Source organism: Podarcis tiliguerta, assembly GCF_965153285.1.
Source record: "Podarcis tiliguerta genome assembly, chromosome: 6".
Lineage (NCBI taxonomy): Eukaryota > Metazoa > Chordata > Lepidosauria > Squamata > Lacertidae > Podarcis > Podarcis tiliguerta.
In genome coordinates this window covers 31,804,254-31,820,277 of record NC_139539.1, presented here as the reverse complement: position 1 = coordinate 31,820,277, position 16,024 = coordinate 31,804,254, and the positions used below count along the sequence as shown (strand labels likewise).

At 42.4% G+C, this 16,024-nt stretch overlaps 1 protein-coding gene across 1 annotated transcript in view; it reads left to right on the top strand.

The window, feature by feature from the left end:
- LGR6 (leucine rich repeat containing G protein-coupled receptor 6) overlaps positions 1-16,024 on the top strand; it is a 135,664-nt gene that overhangs the window by 86,784 nt on the left and 32,856 nt on the right. Inside the window, exon 6 of the mRNA XM_083444329.1 lies at positions 5,603-5,674. Within this exon, the coding sequence (XP_083300455.1) occupies positions 5,603-5,674 (72 nt within the window). The remainder of the gene's footprint in view (positions 1-5,602; positions 5,675-16,024) is intronic.

Sequence of the window (16,024 nt, the reverse complement as noted above, 5' to 3'; positions counted from 1 at the left end):
TTATATATATATATTTTAAATCCAGACGTTGACTACTTACCATGCATTAAATGTAGCATCTGATTTGGCCCTTCTGCTTTGTGTGTGTGTAAGTGTGTAAGAGATTTGGTTAAGAAACAGGCATGTGGAAGCAGAAGAAGGGCTTGTCACTGCCATAAACTTTCTAATCTGGGAGCTAATGAAATAGCCACCTTTGGGAGGGGGCCAAAGAACAGCTGTGGAGGGGTACTGGGGAAGAAGTCATTTACAGCCTGATTAATACTTCTGGATACCCCAGATCAGCAGTTTCATAGCTAAGGACATGACCTTCCCAGGTGCAGCAATGCTCTTTCCTGCTGCGCACACCTTGGGCCTGTGGGAGCGAAATGGCTGATCATCTGCCGATGGCGGAAAGAGCCAACATGAAAATATACAAGCTTCAATCTGGAACAAGTTAGGGGCATCAGCCTCTGCTAATAAATTATATCCCCACCAAGGAATTCTGTACACCAGTTCCCATCCGTTTCTCGCATAGGTTTGTAATGGGGGGTGCGGGATACTTTCTGCACAAGGAAACCTCCTGTAATGTATAGATCTGCATTCTGTTAACATAACCGCAGAAATCATCCTTTCTCCTTCTATCATGTCTGGAAGTTACGGCTTTATGTACAGTGAGATTTTACACATCACTGCTGCAAGGGAGAAAACGTGCTTAATAACCTCAGTGTTTAGGAGACTCAGCAAGGGAAATCAAAACACCTACAATCTAGCCCAAGATGGAAAAGACAAAGCATCATTTCATCTTTCCGAGGATTCCTAGATTTCTAACTTTAGGGAAGGAAAACATATGAGCACAATCCAGAGAAGTGCTTTATTTTGTTTTTGAACTTTGCAATAATAATAATAACTTTTTGTTGGGGGGGAGGTTTGTACCCTCCTGTTTATTTCACTCACTGGAGCAGATAGACATCCAAACAAAATTCCTCCTATTTTCAACACAAATTTGACACCCAGAAGCTAAAAGAAGAAATTTGTGCTCTTTCTGTCTGCGAGGTTGACTAAATCCCCATTTGAAAAAAAAAAAAATACTGTTTCTGTCAGCAGGAAAAAAATAGAAAAATGAGATTTTAAAAGAAAAGGGAAAAATACTGATTGTTTCTAATCTATTCTGAGAAGAAATCTTTAGGTGGGTCAAGTGGGATTATAATGGGAAAAGACAGGGATTCTGTACTCAGCACAAGTGAACATAGAAATCTGATTCTGCAGGATTATTTTGGGGAGGCGCCTGATGTTTGTTATGGGTGCTGGAAATTGCTGTTTAGAGGGGGTTAAGCTTCAGTTCCCATGGTTCATTGGGAGAAGCCATAACTGTGAAAGTGTGGCTGTGACCTAAATGAGTGGATTTCCCTACATGGGAGTCACAGCCAATAAAGGATTGGACCTCTGCTTCATATTTAAAAGGGGAAAGCAGCAATATACACCAGCATTCTTTGGAAATGATGTATTTGTATACAGAATGTAGCATTAGTTGTCATTCTTGCATACACTGGCTATATCCCTATCACAAGTTTTCCCCTGTGATGCTTAGGAACACTCAGAACACAATGCAGTAATCATCACATGTGTGTTTCTTCCTACATGCCATTAGCTGGCACTAATGTTCTGAATTGCTTTGCAGAAAATAAAATGTTTGATCTGGATTTTTATTTTAAACAAAGCAATTCAAGACAGTGCTATTCTGAAAGTTGCTTCCTTTTTGGAATGATCCCAACTCTCCTTCTTTTCTGATATGTTATACATATTGTAAAATAGCTTCATTCTGTTTGTCATTGATTCATCAGAGGAAATATGGTCATTAATTTCTCTAGAAACCTGAATGAAATGAAGAATTATAGACCTGTGTCTTCATTTTGTCAAAGCACCACTTCTGCAATTGTCAAACCATCTGTGACTTACCAGGAGAAATGGCTCTGTGTGAGCAGGGAACAGTTTGGCAGGCACTGGAGCAACTGTGATTCCACTTGCTAAAGTAATTTATTTAACATGGATGAGAGGATGGAAGAATGGAAGAGGAGTTCCTCTCCTCAAATATTTACCATCCCAACTTGGACTGTGAGTCAAACTCCCTTTTGTTTATGTTCCTACGGAGCTGATGGCAAAGATTGGGTTCCATTTTCCATGAGAGCTCCAGCATTTCAGATGCTCATAAGATTATAAAACTGTTCTGTGGGGACTGGAATGTTCATGGTTTGCTCCGTTTCAAAACAGAACAAAACATTCCAGGCCAAACTTAAGCCAGAACAGCTTGACCTTTGTATCTTTCTGGTTCTCCTATAAAGTCATGACTCTATTTGTGTGATGGTACAACTGGCATTCAACATCTAAGTTTTCCAGTTTAGAAACTTAGCTGTTTCTCTGGTTATACTATGCTAGTGCGTCGTCATACCCCTCACTTCAAGTAGTATTTTATCTAAAATTCAGTATGCTGTAATTATACGATGTAATTGCATGATGTATCTAAAATTAAGTATGATGTCTGAGCACTTTCTCTTTTGCCCTGCCACCTTCTCTGCACTTTTGCTCCCAATTCAGTGGTAAAGAGCAAGTTTTTGTGGGGAAAGCCCTAGGGAGCAGGGGAGCTCTCAGACATGGCACTTTAAAGTGTCAATCTGCAGCATGAAAGGAAGTCTGGATGAGCCCTAAGTTCTATTAAGGTGACTGGGACTTACTCCCAGGTAAGTCCCATTGACTGCAAGAAGATCAAGCCTATCCATTCTGAAGGAAATCAGCCCTGAGTGCTCACTGGAAGGACAGATCCTGAAGCTGAGGCTCCAATACTTTGGCCACCTCATGAGAAGAGAAGACTCCTTGGAAAAGACCCTGATGTTGGGAAAGATTGAGGGCACAAGGAGAAGGGGATGGCAGAGGACGAGATGGTTGGACAGTGTTCTCGAAGCTACTAACGTGAGTTTGACCAAACCACGGGAGGCAGTGGAAGACAGGAGTGCCTGGCGTGCTTTGGTCCTTGGGGTCACAAAGAGTTGGGCACAACTAAACAACAACAAAGTGTGTATAGGATTACAGCCTTATTCCCACTTTCTCCTGTGTTGGAATGAAGGACACTTCCAGACAACCTGTTTGTTGAACATTCAATCTGATTAGTTTGTGGGGAGGCAAGACAATGGGCTCACTCATGCCATCATGTAAAATTGATAAAAACCCACATTTTCCTTATTCACGTTGCCCCATCGTAGTCCAAAGATGAACACCTTGAACACCTTGCACTTTCTTCATACTTGGAGCAGACTTTTCTCCTGACCTGGTCCTTTTTTTTATTGGTTCGTTTTTTCCTGTTTACTTGCCTCTGGCCTGCCCCTGCACCTACATTTCCTCCTTACCTGATCAAGTGAGCTTGGGCAAGTAAGATTTCATGTGTGTTTGGTCCATGCTCAGTACCTGAGCGTGGAGTTCAGAGTGAATGTGTCCCCCAGATGGAAACCCATTCTACTCAAGTGTTATGTCTGCTAGATGCATTTTTGCCTTTATTTAACTTAGAACCATTCCTATTGCTAATTAATCAAAGGTATGAAAGGTGAATCAAAGCTTTCCAATGGTTTGTGTGCAAGTTTTTGGTACTGTTTCAAATATGGCAATATGTCATGTGTTACTAGTTATAATATATTTGAACTCTGGATTGCCAAGCCTGGGATCCAGCGTTCAGAGCAACTTAAACTGCAGGTGTCATCTTTGTGTAAAGGTCCAAGGTGATGTCAGGGCAGCCTGATCTAGAAATGCGCCATAAAATTTGATAGAGGAAACCATCTGGATATGGGGTGGGGGGGTTGGGTTTTTTTGGTTTTGCTTTCCTACAGTCAGGGAGGAATAACTGTTTTATGCTCTAATCTCCTGATTTAGTTTTTGAATGAAATCGATCTTCTCCGTTGAAAGTTAGACTGGATCCAAGTTTTCTCTCAAGCATCTGCTTTTCCCTGTTTCCCACTTGCTTTAGACAGGCAAGCAGTATTCTTTTTCTGCAAAAGAGCAAACACTCTAAGTGCTCATCAGAAACATCCAGGGATGTCATAGGCTTCCATTTATCCACCACATGTTTACTCTGTTCCTTGTAAATTCAAGCTGCTTTTACCATGGAGCTTTGTGCTCTCTGCCAAACCTCCAGTACCGGAGACCAGTTGGAATGGGATTTCTTTTTTCACTGACACCAGACCAAACACAAACAATTAAGGTGCCATTGACTTCACCTGCTGCTGGATGGAATCTCCCTGGGGGCTGCATTACATCACGTCACTGCCCAAAACATTGCTTGCTGTTACAGACCAGAATAGTATGTCTCTGTTCCATCATAAAGAATATAATGGCCATGAGCTTATCTAAAATATTCCTTAGTGAGTTGGCCACCTCTTTTTGCTCTGTAATGACATCTATTGCCAGCGAAAATTCCAGCGTACCAGAAATGATCTCATGGCTGCTCTGGACCCTTAAAAGTGACAAATTTTTCTCTCTACGCTTCCTTTGTGGGTTGGGTTTTAATGAGTAGGAGAGGATTTTGAGGAAGCCCAGCCACGAGGTGAGGTGGCTTTCCCCTTCTTACTCCACTTAACAAAAAACCAGACAACAAAGTTTAAAAATATAATTAATTTTTAATCTTGCATTGGTTCAAAGTAATGGCAGAAGTAAAAACTATGCCGGCAAAATACTTATATTTACAGTATAACCAGCTTCAGGCATTCGCCTAAAGCTGGAGCAAGCAGAGGCATTTCTGCAGCCAACGGTGGTCAAAGGGAGAGGGATAGGAAGTCCTATCTGCTCCTTCCTCTCCAGGAGAAGAGGGGAAATTACATCTCACAGAGTCCTCTTTACCAATTGTATTTCTATGATCCAAGTCTCTGCCTATCCGCAAAGAAGGGGTATTATCATGCTAACTAGCAAGAATATGCATTTGCTAATCTCCCACATCCTCTCCTTAAGGGGGGGTCCAACATCCCCAGGTATTTTCCAAAGACCTGGGATTGCCATTGACCACTAGATCTCTGTGGTTCACCTTAAGCCTGCTATCTCTGGGCAGTGGGGAGGTAGAGTTGCCATATTTCAAAATGTGAAAATCTGGACAGAAAAGTTATTGAGCCTTTGTGGGGGGTGGGGAGGCATGCAAAGGAGATGAGAGTGAGGAGACCTCCAAGCTTGATTGTGACCCAAGTAACATCATCAGAAGCATGACGGCAGCATCGTCTGAGTAGGGTATGGGGAGAGCTTGAAAATTAGCCAGTTTGGACCCCATCCAAATTCAGTACAGATTATCTAATTTTATGAGCACACAATCTGAAACCAGATAGGGGAGCCTCCCCCATCAGTAGTCATGATGACTGGGGCCTATTGCATACAGATAACAACTGAGTGTGCTCCCTTCCAATGATCCCTATTAATTTTGAATATATTCAGTTGTCTGCCATGTTCATGAGTGCTTTGGGAACTCGTGAACACTTGTCTAGGGTCACCTTGCCCTTGGCAGCATTTAGCTTTCAGTGCTTCTCTAGGCAACAAAATGAAAAAAATTAAAATCTGTTTGCTGATGTTGGGAATCTAAGGATCTCCTTTCTCTCTGCAGACACCTGCATAATAACCACATCCGCAGCCTCGGAACCCACGGCTTTGAAGGACTCCACAGCTTGGAAACTCTGTAAGTTGTTTCCTTTTCCTTTGCACCTAGCACTAAATCACCCATCCTGAAAGAGTGGGATAGTCACGCTCTGTGTATTCGTTCCATCTCTCTGCAAGAGGATCTAGAAAGCCTTGATCTCTTCAGCTATTCCATCCTAGAGCCAGGGGCATAGCTAGCTGCTCTGGCACCTGGAGCGGCGGGGGCCAGGCAACCCGCCCACAGGGACAGGGCGAGCTGCGGATGAGGGCACCATGGCAATCCATGCACGGGAGTGCTGTGGCAATCTGTGCCGTGGTGCGGTGCGGCGATCCACCCAGGGGGGCGGTGCGGCGAGCTGCCCACAGAGTCTGCCTGGCGAACGCAAGCCCCATGCTGCCGTTTCACGCAGTGCAGGGCCCCGAGCCACCGCGTCACTCCCAGGAGAGACGCATGGCTCAGGTGTGCTGCAGGCCAGGCCGTGCGGTAAGTGCTGCCATTCTGTCACCCCCCTCAAGGATGACGCCAGCTAGGAAATGGCTATGCCATACCTTTCTGTCACTCATGCCTCTTTTTTCTGGATATATTATTAGCACTGGAGGAATCAGAAAAGTTCAATACGTCAGTGGTGAAACTTTCTTGGGCAAAGCTACATAACAGACTTTCTTATACCCAGAGGGCCATGCCAGCCTACGAAGTTGGGGGGAGGGGGGATTGGAGTAGAGGTGAGTAAGGAAATGTCTTTGTAGGTATTTAAACTGAGCTTTTTGCAAGCCCTCTATTTGAATGCTTGCAAAAAATACCAGGCTGGGTGCTCACAAGTCATGCTCTGCTGCTACCTACCGCCTCTCCTGCTCTCTAAGGGCCTGGAAGCCTATCTGGGTCAGGTCATGGACTTTATGCACTAAGGAAAGAGATGGAGAAATGTGCTGGGCAGTGTGGGACATCATTTGCTTGATGCAACACCATGTAACCTCCCCGCAAACAGATCAGAATGAATGCTCAATAATTACCCACAGTTGTCTTATCTCCATGCAAACATCTCAGGATCAATGCTCAAGGAACAGGTTGTGTGAAATGAACCTAGAACTATCAGTCTCAGAATCGCCAGAAGGAAACTGATGCTATTTGCATTATTTCCACCTTATCCCTGCTAGAAATGGTGTAAATAACTTCAGTCTCTCAGTGAAGATTCTGAGGTTGGCCATCACAGTTCCATCCTTTTCAGGTAAATATATTCTGTCATGGCATGGGAAGTGCCCACTACAATATCCTGCCGTGATAAATTGCTGGACCATTGAGGTGCAAGAGCAGCTGGTGTGGTGGGACAGACAAATGGGGCCTTGCCTAACTACTATGGTGGAAACAGCTTTCTTTTGTATATGATGGCCTAGTAAAAAATAACAAACGAGATAAATCAGCATTCCAAACACAAAACTAAGAGGCTCTTGCCCTTAGTTGTCCAGAGACCTTTGCATCCACTCCAGTAAAACAGTTCTTGACTTTAATGATGGAATCAAACTGTCAAAAGAACAAGAAGGACAAAATGGGGAAAGAGCCAGTAAAAGAGAGCGAAACTCTATCCCAGCATAAAAGTGTCATTCAAGGAGATAAAGCTGCCACCAAGATGTGAAATTCTGCCAAGGATGTCTGTTATCCCCAGAAGCTCTGAGCTAGGAATTAGGAAGAGGCAATATGAGAAAATATGTTTTCCAGACAATAGTATATATAATATACTCCATTCCTAGAGCCTCCATTTAGGAAGGGGAGAAAGATAATAATAATAATAATAATAATAATAATAATAATAATAATAATAATAATAATAATAATAATATACCCTGCCCACCCATCTGGCTGGGTTGCCCCAGCCGCTCTGGGCAGCTTCCAACACACATAAAAATAATAATAAAAAACAGCAAGCATTAATAGTAACAGTCTGATCCAAAGTGAGCCATTTGTAATGCACTTCACAGACAGCAGTGATTGCTGTCTACACAGTAAAACAAAAACAAAAAACTGTCTCTGGGAAGATCTTGGAGGCTACAGTCTCTTCCTTGTATGGAAAGAAAAGGTACTATGCACATGGTCTAAGTCTGTGCACATCATATGTAATATTTCAAATTATATCTTGGAGTGAAGTTCTTGGATCACACAATACAGCCCCTTGGAGTGTCACAATGCATAGCGACCAGAAGACAGTGTGTGTGTGTGTGTGTGTGTGTGTGTTGACAGCAGTGTTATTTACGTGGGATGACTTACATCAGAAAAAATCTTTAGGCTGAAAGTCCTAAAGATGGTGGTATCTGTGCTTCAGTTCAGTCCCATAAAATCAAAGCAAAGACAATCAGAAGCAATCAGAGCATTACTTATACCATAGAGCAATGGGGAACCCTTATACTTAGCCACAACATTGTATTTTAAATTGTTGTAACCTACTCTGGGACCTTAGGGTAAAGGGTGTATAATAACAACAACAACATTTCACACCATTGTTCCATATATATTTTCATTAATGCAGAACCAAATTCTGGTGTTTATAAAAGACACAAAGAAAATAATGTCTAAGATGCAAAGGTTCCTTGTGTGATACGTTGTTATATTTTCAAATATCCCTGTATTTCATATTTCTTTATTATTATGTGTAAACACTTCCTCAAAAATTGGATCAGCACAGTGTCTGTGATTGCCACTCATTTCAGTGGCCATTAGAATATTGCTAGGATTGTGCTTTTGAAATTCAGAAGACTTGTAGGTGCTCAAATTCAGTGATTTCTATCAATATGGTAAGGGGCCATATTGATATCACAGTGAATTGGCCCAGTTCACATATGCAGGCAGTGATATGAGTGGACACACAGTCCTTGGTAGACTCCATTGTTTGCTTCTTACTGTTCTCCATTTTGTAAGCGAACCATTTATTCCAACCCTCTGCTTCCTGTTCTTTAACCATTCCTCAAACTCCATGACTCTTTAATTTACAGAGGGGCCTTCAGTACAGAGCTTTCCCAAAACAAAATCCAGCCACATCATGTCCACCAGGTCAGCCCTAACTACACGCACATTGACAGTTCTGAAAGGCTAGTTGGGCAGGACTGCCTTTTGTGGAAGCCATGTTGATTTTCCTCAGCAAGGCTTGTTAACGTGCTTAACAATTCTGACTTTAATAATTTCTTCCAATTTACCTGGAACAGAAGTTACGCTGACAGATCAGTAATTTTCCAGATCCCCTTAGGATAAATTAAAAAACAAAACAAAAAAAACGGTGTTAACTTTGGCTGCCTTCCAATCTTCTGGTAAAGACGGTGATTTTCATGATGTTGTATACTTTTCTTAAAAGATCAGCAATTTAGTATTTGAGATATTTAAGACTTTTAAAATAAATGCCATCTGGCCTCAGTTGTCCATAGACCTTTCTATTTACCCAGTTTGCTTTAACAACAGAATCAAGTCATTTAAAGAACAACAACGAAGGAGAGAAAAAGAGATTTTCAAATTTGCAATTTTTAAATTAGCTCTAAACGTTGTTCACCGCTATTGGACATATATCCTTAGATGCCCTCTCTGAAAACAATGGTACATATGTGGGCATCTCCAACATCTTCCAATTACATGAAAGGCCAGCACAGAGAGAAAAATCATTTAGCCTCTGTACCATTTCCCAGTGTTCCTTTACTACTCCTTTCATGTCTTGGTTGCCATCTAAAAGTCTTACTGCCCCTGGTTGGTTGGTTGGTTGGTTGCTTCCTTACTTCTCACATTACTTAAGAAGGAAGGTTTGTTAGTTGCTTTGTGTCATTAGTAATTTGCTCCTTAAATTCCTTCTTTGCTTTCCTTTATCAATTTACATTGTACTCTTTTTAAATTTTCCTCTGTTGCTAAAATGCACAGTCATCCACCATACCTTGCCTCCTCACCCCCCGATTTATCATAACCTGCACATACATTTGCCCAAAGGTGGTGATGATCTTTGGCACCCATTATCACAATATTTTCCCTTTCGGCTGCCTGCCTGATTTCTGTCTATCTCAAGATCATCACTAGAATTTTGGGTCGGGGTTGGAGGAGGCACAAGAGCATAACCCCAGTACTGTATTACTTTAGCTTAGAACTCTATCCATCACGATTCTATGACTGTGGGTGAAGTTCTTTCTCCTAAGGCTTCCTTGGATTTTATGTCCACGGATAACTGTATCCTACTGATCCACCGCATCTCCAATATTCCCATTATATTCATGTTCTCCTTTTATTACTAGACATTGTAACATGAAAACCAACCAAACATCTCATAGCAAAAATCACAAGCAAAGAAGATATACTGAGGAGGAGGAGGGCGGGAAAAGTGTTTATATGGTAATGCTCAAAGCCTCAGAGCTAAGACGATGAGCAACCTGGATTAGACAAATTCATGAAGGATACAGCTATAGCTACCTGCCATTATGACTATGTTCTACCTCCACTGACAGGGCAGGTAGGCTTCTGAATACCAGTTGTGGGAACTACAATTGGGGAGAGTGTTCTTGCAGTCCTGTCCAGCTTTCCATAGGTACAGACGCTTCAGGTTACAGACGCTTCAGGTTACAGACTCCGCTAACCCACAAATAGTACCTCGGGTTAAGAACTTTGCTTCAGCATGAGAACAGAAATCATGCTCCGGCGGTGCAGCAGCAGTGGGAGGCCCCATTAGCTAAAGTGGTGCTTCAGGTTAAGAACAGTTTCAGGTTAAGAACGGACCTCCAGAACGAATTAAGTTCTTAACCCGAGGTACTACTGTATCTATTTAGCCACAGTTTGACCAGACTTTTGGACTAGATGGGCATTGGGCCTGATCCAACAGGGCTCTCTCTATGTTCTCCACTATTTCTATGTGATTAAGAAGGTAAAGGTAAAGGACCCCTGACAGTTAAATCCAGTCGTGAACGACTCTGGTGTTGTGGTGCCAAGGGAGCTGATGTTTGTTCACAGATAGTTTTTCCGGGTCATGTGGCCAGCATGACTAAGCCACTTCTGGTGAACCAGAGCAGCACATGGAAACACCGTTTACCTTCCCGCCGGAGCGGTACCTATTTATCTACTTGCACTTTGACGTGCTTTTGAACTGCTAGGTTGGCAGGAGCTGGGACTGAGCAACGGGAGCTCACCCCGTCGCAGGGATTCAAACCGCCGACCTTCTGATTGGCAAGCCCTAGGCTCAGTGGTTTAGACCACACCTGTCCTCATTTTGAGGGCACAGAGCACTGAGATAATCATCCCTAAGGGACAGGGGTGTTGCTAGGTACGCTGCTAACACATAGTGCAGACTCCTGTCTTGAAGCACCCTTGCTTCCTGTAAAGAATATGTGGTTTGGCATTGCTCTTTACCTGGGAGGGATACATATTGCACATTTTAAAAGGGTCCACATCCCACAAGTTGTGAATGAATCAGGTGCTGGAACATGGCGGCAGTGGTGAATGCTTGATTCATAGCCAAACTGCAGTGAGGTCCCTTTCCCACCACCCATTGCTCTTGTGCAACTAATTGGCAAGCCATCTCCCCCTGCAGCAATCCCTGATGTTGCCACCAAGTCATCTCCTCTCCTGTGAGATTACAGGAAGAAATAAGGAAACCTCCGTGTTCATTCTCTTTTGTGCGGTTTGGCAGGTTTCCTTTGGAAGTCATTAGGGAGCCTAGCCAGTTCACCTAGGGATAGAAGACACAATGCAGGCATGCAAAGGAGAAACCGAAGCACCCCAAGGGCACCCCAAGGGCACAGAGCCAGGCTTTATTCCGGGAAGCTGATTGATATGAGCATGTTTTTGAAACGGCTTGCCGGGGCTTTTACCGAAACTGACATTAAATCTCAGGAGTTCAAGCTATCATATGAAATGCTGTGCAAATAACAGAGGAATAGTCACGGGAATTAACCTAAAGGAGACACCAATCTTTATGGGCCCAGGACTGTAGGCAGTGATGAATGGAGGAGAATGTGGCTCTCCGGAAAAGTAAAAGAAGGAAGCATCTGTTAAAGGGTTTGGGGTTTGTTTGGTTCTTCAGTAAAAATTGCAATAAGAGGGGGAAATGGAATAAAAGGAAATGGCATACTTTAGGTAAAGCTAAAGGGACCCCTGACCGTTAGGTCCAGTCGTGGCCGACTCTGGGGTTGCGGCGCTCATCTTGCTTTATTGGCTGAGGGAGCCGGCATACAGCTTCCGGGTCATGTGGCCAGCATCACTACGCTGCTTCTGGCGAACCAGAGCAGTGCACGAAACACCGTTTACCTTACCGCCAGAGCGGTACCTATTTATCTACTTGCACTTTTGATGTGCTTTCGAACTGCTAGGTTGGCAGGAGCAGGGACCGAGCAATGGGAGCTCACCCCTCATGGGGATTCGAACCTCCGACCTTCTGATCGGCAAGTCCTAGGCTCACAATAGCAGGTTCAATGAACAGAGATCTTCCTGCCATAGGCACTGATGGTCAAGCCATGAATATTGTTGCGTTGCATATATCCTTCAAGCTTATCTATCCAGTCCTCCGGGCTCTTCCCCAGCCACACCCCCTGCAGGCCATGCTTTGCTGCCTCCTTGAGCTTTTCTGCCTGGTTGAAATATGTCCTTGAACCCTGACAATGCCTCTTGCTTCCCTGGACGGAGCATAGGGAGGTGTGTTTGAGCATGTGGAGAAACTAGTCTAGGGCAGGCGTCAGCAAACCTTTCAAGCAGAGGGCTGGTCCACTGTCCCTCAGACCTTGTGGGGAGCTGGACTATATTTTTTTTTGGGGGGGGAATCAAGAATTCCTGTGCCCCACAAATAACCCAGAAATGCATTTTAAATAAAAGCACATATTCTACTCATGTAAAAACACCAGGCAGGCCCCACAAATAACCCAGAGATGCATTTTAAATAAAAGAAAACATTCTACTCATGTAAAAACATACTGATTCCCGGACTGTCCACGGGCCGGACTTTAGAAGGCAATTGGGCCAGATCCGGCCCCCGGGCCTTAGTTTGCGTACCCATGTGTCCTAGGGTATGAAGTCAGAATTTACATTCATTGCTCAGCTTACCTTTGACTCTGGCATGCCCACCACAGAGGACACGTGGCCCTCAGAAGATTGCCCAGGAGGAATTAGAGAGTTCTGATTGAAGAAGGTTCCCCAAACCATAGCTATGGGTTCACCCTCTATCGAACAAGCGAGAAGAAACTTGCCTTCTCCCTCCAGATAGTATATTCATGCTAAAGTGATCTGCCTTATTTTTATGAGCTCCAAACTCTTACACTCCTAAGGCTTCTTCCTAGCCTCTTTTCAGTCTTGGCCTCACCACTGTACGGGTGTCTGTTCTTTCAGCCCTGTCAATTCAGCAGTTAGGCTCTCCTAGTGGGACACAAAGTACTCCCTGAGGCAGAAGCAAGGTGTGCTCATTTGTGTGGGGCAGGGATGGACTGTTGATTCTTAAGGAGACAGCACCCTCTTAAGGATGTTCTAATAACTGGTATATCTAAGATCATGGATGTCATAACAACTTAGCACACTCCACTGTGTGCGAGGTACATTTTTCAAAAGCATAACACGAACTTTCCTCTTTCTGAACTGAGAGAATAAAAATCGAGAGGGGCAGAACGAAGCAAAAGCTGTGCCAGTCCTGATAGCCCAGTTATGTTGAAACATGTGATTATCAGTTTATTACACACCGTGCTTTTTTTCTTTAAAAAAAATGTTTAGGGGTACTCTCATTTTCCTACTCGTACTGAAATACTGCCCTTCAGTAAGGCCAAAATTAGATTCACAAAATGTTTAGGGGTATGCGTACCCCTGCATCTCCCCCAGAAGAAAAGCACTGATTACACATCATTGGCAATAACAGGACTTCAGTTGGGCTGCAGTCCAGATTTAAGTGGGTTATGAAGTAAGCTATGCTGAGACATATTAAAACAGTATTAAATGCTCAAAATGGGTTAATTATAGAATGTCCCTATTTTCTGAGGGATGTTGGAGAGTATGTATATGCCCTCTTATTAATGTTTGGGGTACATTTGGTTTAGGGTGTTTTTAATGTAAATGTTATTTCCCGTGATGTTATAAACATTGGCAAAATGTTGCAACTAGACCAAAATTACAATTTTGCACTATTTTAAAGTTCGAGAAAATGTCATAATCTTAATTTGAAACATTTTCAAATAGTGCTTCTGAACTTTATATTTGAGGAAGAGGACACTTTTCTCTACTTTTGCATATGTTTAAAAGCCTCAAGATCTAATAACATCCATAATCAGAAATGTTTAAAAATAAATTAGAATATCGATTTGAATTTTTGTTTTATTTTTTAAACATAGGGGAATCTGTTTGAGAATTAATTTTTCTCAGCTGAAGTTCAAAGTGCGCTAAGAAAGAAAAGGGACAGTAGCCCAAGAAATCAGCAATCAAAGGCACGTTATCTGTTCAGATGACTCTGAGGAAGTGGCACGAAGCTGAGCAAAGTCACATAATAGGCTAACATGACAAGTGCAACTTTTCACAGACTACTAAGACTATCAGTCTTTGTTTCATTCACCTGCCTGCTTTCACCCAGTTGCATTCACAGAAATTTTGCTTCCTCAAAATGCTTTGTCGTCAAGTCAGATGCATTTAATACTTTGAAGCCCAGAGTATTCTTCAACAAACCTGGGGCAATAAGAAGATAAGAAGAGGCTGCAGAATCAGGCCAGTGGCCTGTCTAGTCCAGCATCCTATCCACACGGTAGCCAGCCAGATACCTGTGGGGAACTCACAAACAGAACCCAAGCACAATAAGTCTCTCCCCTCTTGCAGGTTCCAGCAAGTGGCTTTACAAAGAATACTGCCACCAACCTTGACTTATGGCCATTGTGGCTTGTAGCCACTGAGAGCATTATCCTACATGAATTTGTCTAATCCTGCATAAATTTGTCTAATCTTGTTTTCCTAGAACCATGGAATCTTAGATTTGTAGAGGTGGAAATGACCCAAAGGGTCACCTAGCCCAACCCCCCTGGGATGCAGAAATCACAGCTAAAGAATCACTGACCTCCCTGAATACCTTGGAGTAAGCCCTGTTAAAAACAGCGGTGCTTACTTCATGTATACAATTGCACTAGTTGCTATATTTGTGAAATTTAAAAGAATAAGCTTTTAAATCAAATCAACTAAGCTTTACTCAGAGTAGACTCACTGACATTACTGAAGATGATTAGGTTAGGTCCATTCATTTCAATAAGTTTGCTCTGAGTGAATACCATTAAATGTCTTTGTTTTATTTAAGCGATAATTATAAGAGGAGATGCAAATTGTTGCAAACCAAGACACTTAAGTTTATTCTAGTTTTTTTACCAACTGAAAAAAATAAGAGGTGGCACTGATGTTGAAAATGGAAAGCATCAACATTTACAAAACAATAGGTAGGTTTTGGGATTTATAAACAGTATGTAGACTTCAGGATTATCATAGAAACAGGAAACATATTTTTGAGGGAAAGCTGCAAAAATAAACATCCTTGTGATTAAGGAGTAGCAATATATTTGGATATTCAACAGAAGTACCTTTGGTTCATAATATACTATTGAAAATAATATCATAACTTGCTTCTCTCATTGGAATAAGTATGTGAAAGACTCATAGGTTCTTATTCTGACCCATCACTTTGAGCTTCATGAACTTCAGAAAATAAAACACTTTAATTTAAAACAAACTTCTCATTTCTGTTCACTTGTTACTTTTTATCTTGATTTTGTGTGTGTATTTCCAAACATTCAGCAGTTTCTTTCACTTGATGCAGAAGAGGGCAGAATTTAAGGGCCAGGCCACCATATCCAGGGGAACAATATGCTTCCCAGATTGCACTCTTAAATTAAATACCTGAAGCTGTTCTGTGGATTGATGACTTTTCCAACATCAAGTTCAATGAGTTTGTTTGTTTGTTTGTTCAGTTCAGTTCAGTTCAGTTCAGTCAAATGCAGTAACATGCTGACATCACTAACACTGTTATCTTTGAATCTTGGACCCAAGAAATTTGGAGCAGTTTAAATTGGCTAGATGATTAAAAAAAAACAACCAATGCAGGAATTTTGCATGAATCTGACAAAGAGAACATTTCAATATGAGCTCCTCAATTTTCCTATTTTTGTATTTAATCGAGAAAATATTGGGGGGGGGGATGTTTGTGAATACTTTCAAATTATTTCTCCTGATGTTTTACATATCTGCTTCAAAGACAGGTGATTTGCTTAGGATACAGTAAACCTGCATGGTTTTTGAACCACGCAGCAGAATGTAGCCCACAACTCATGTCCTGTGGCTTGCTAGATGACCACCTAAAACTGTTTTTGACATCTCCGGCAAGCAGCAGCAACAACCACAACAGGAAGTTTACCAAGCCCCTTGCTGGTTGACAAGTCA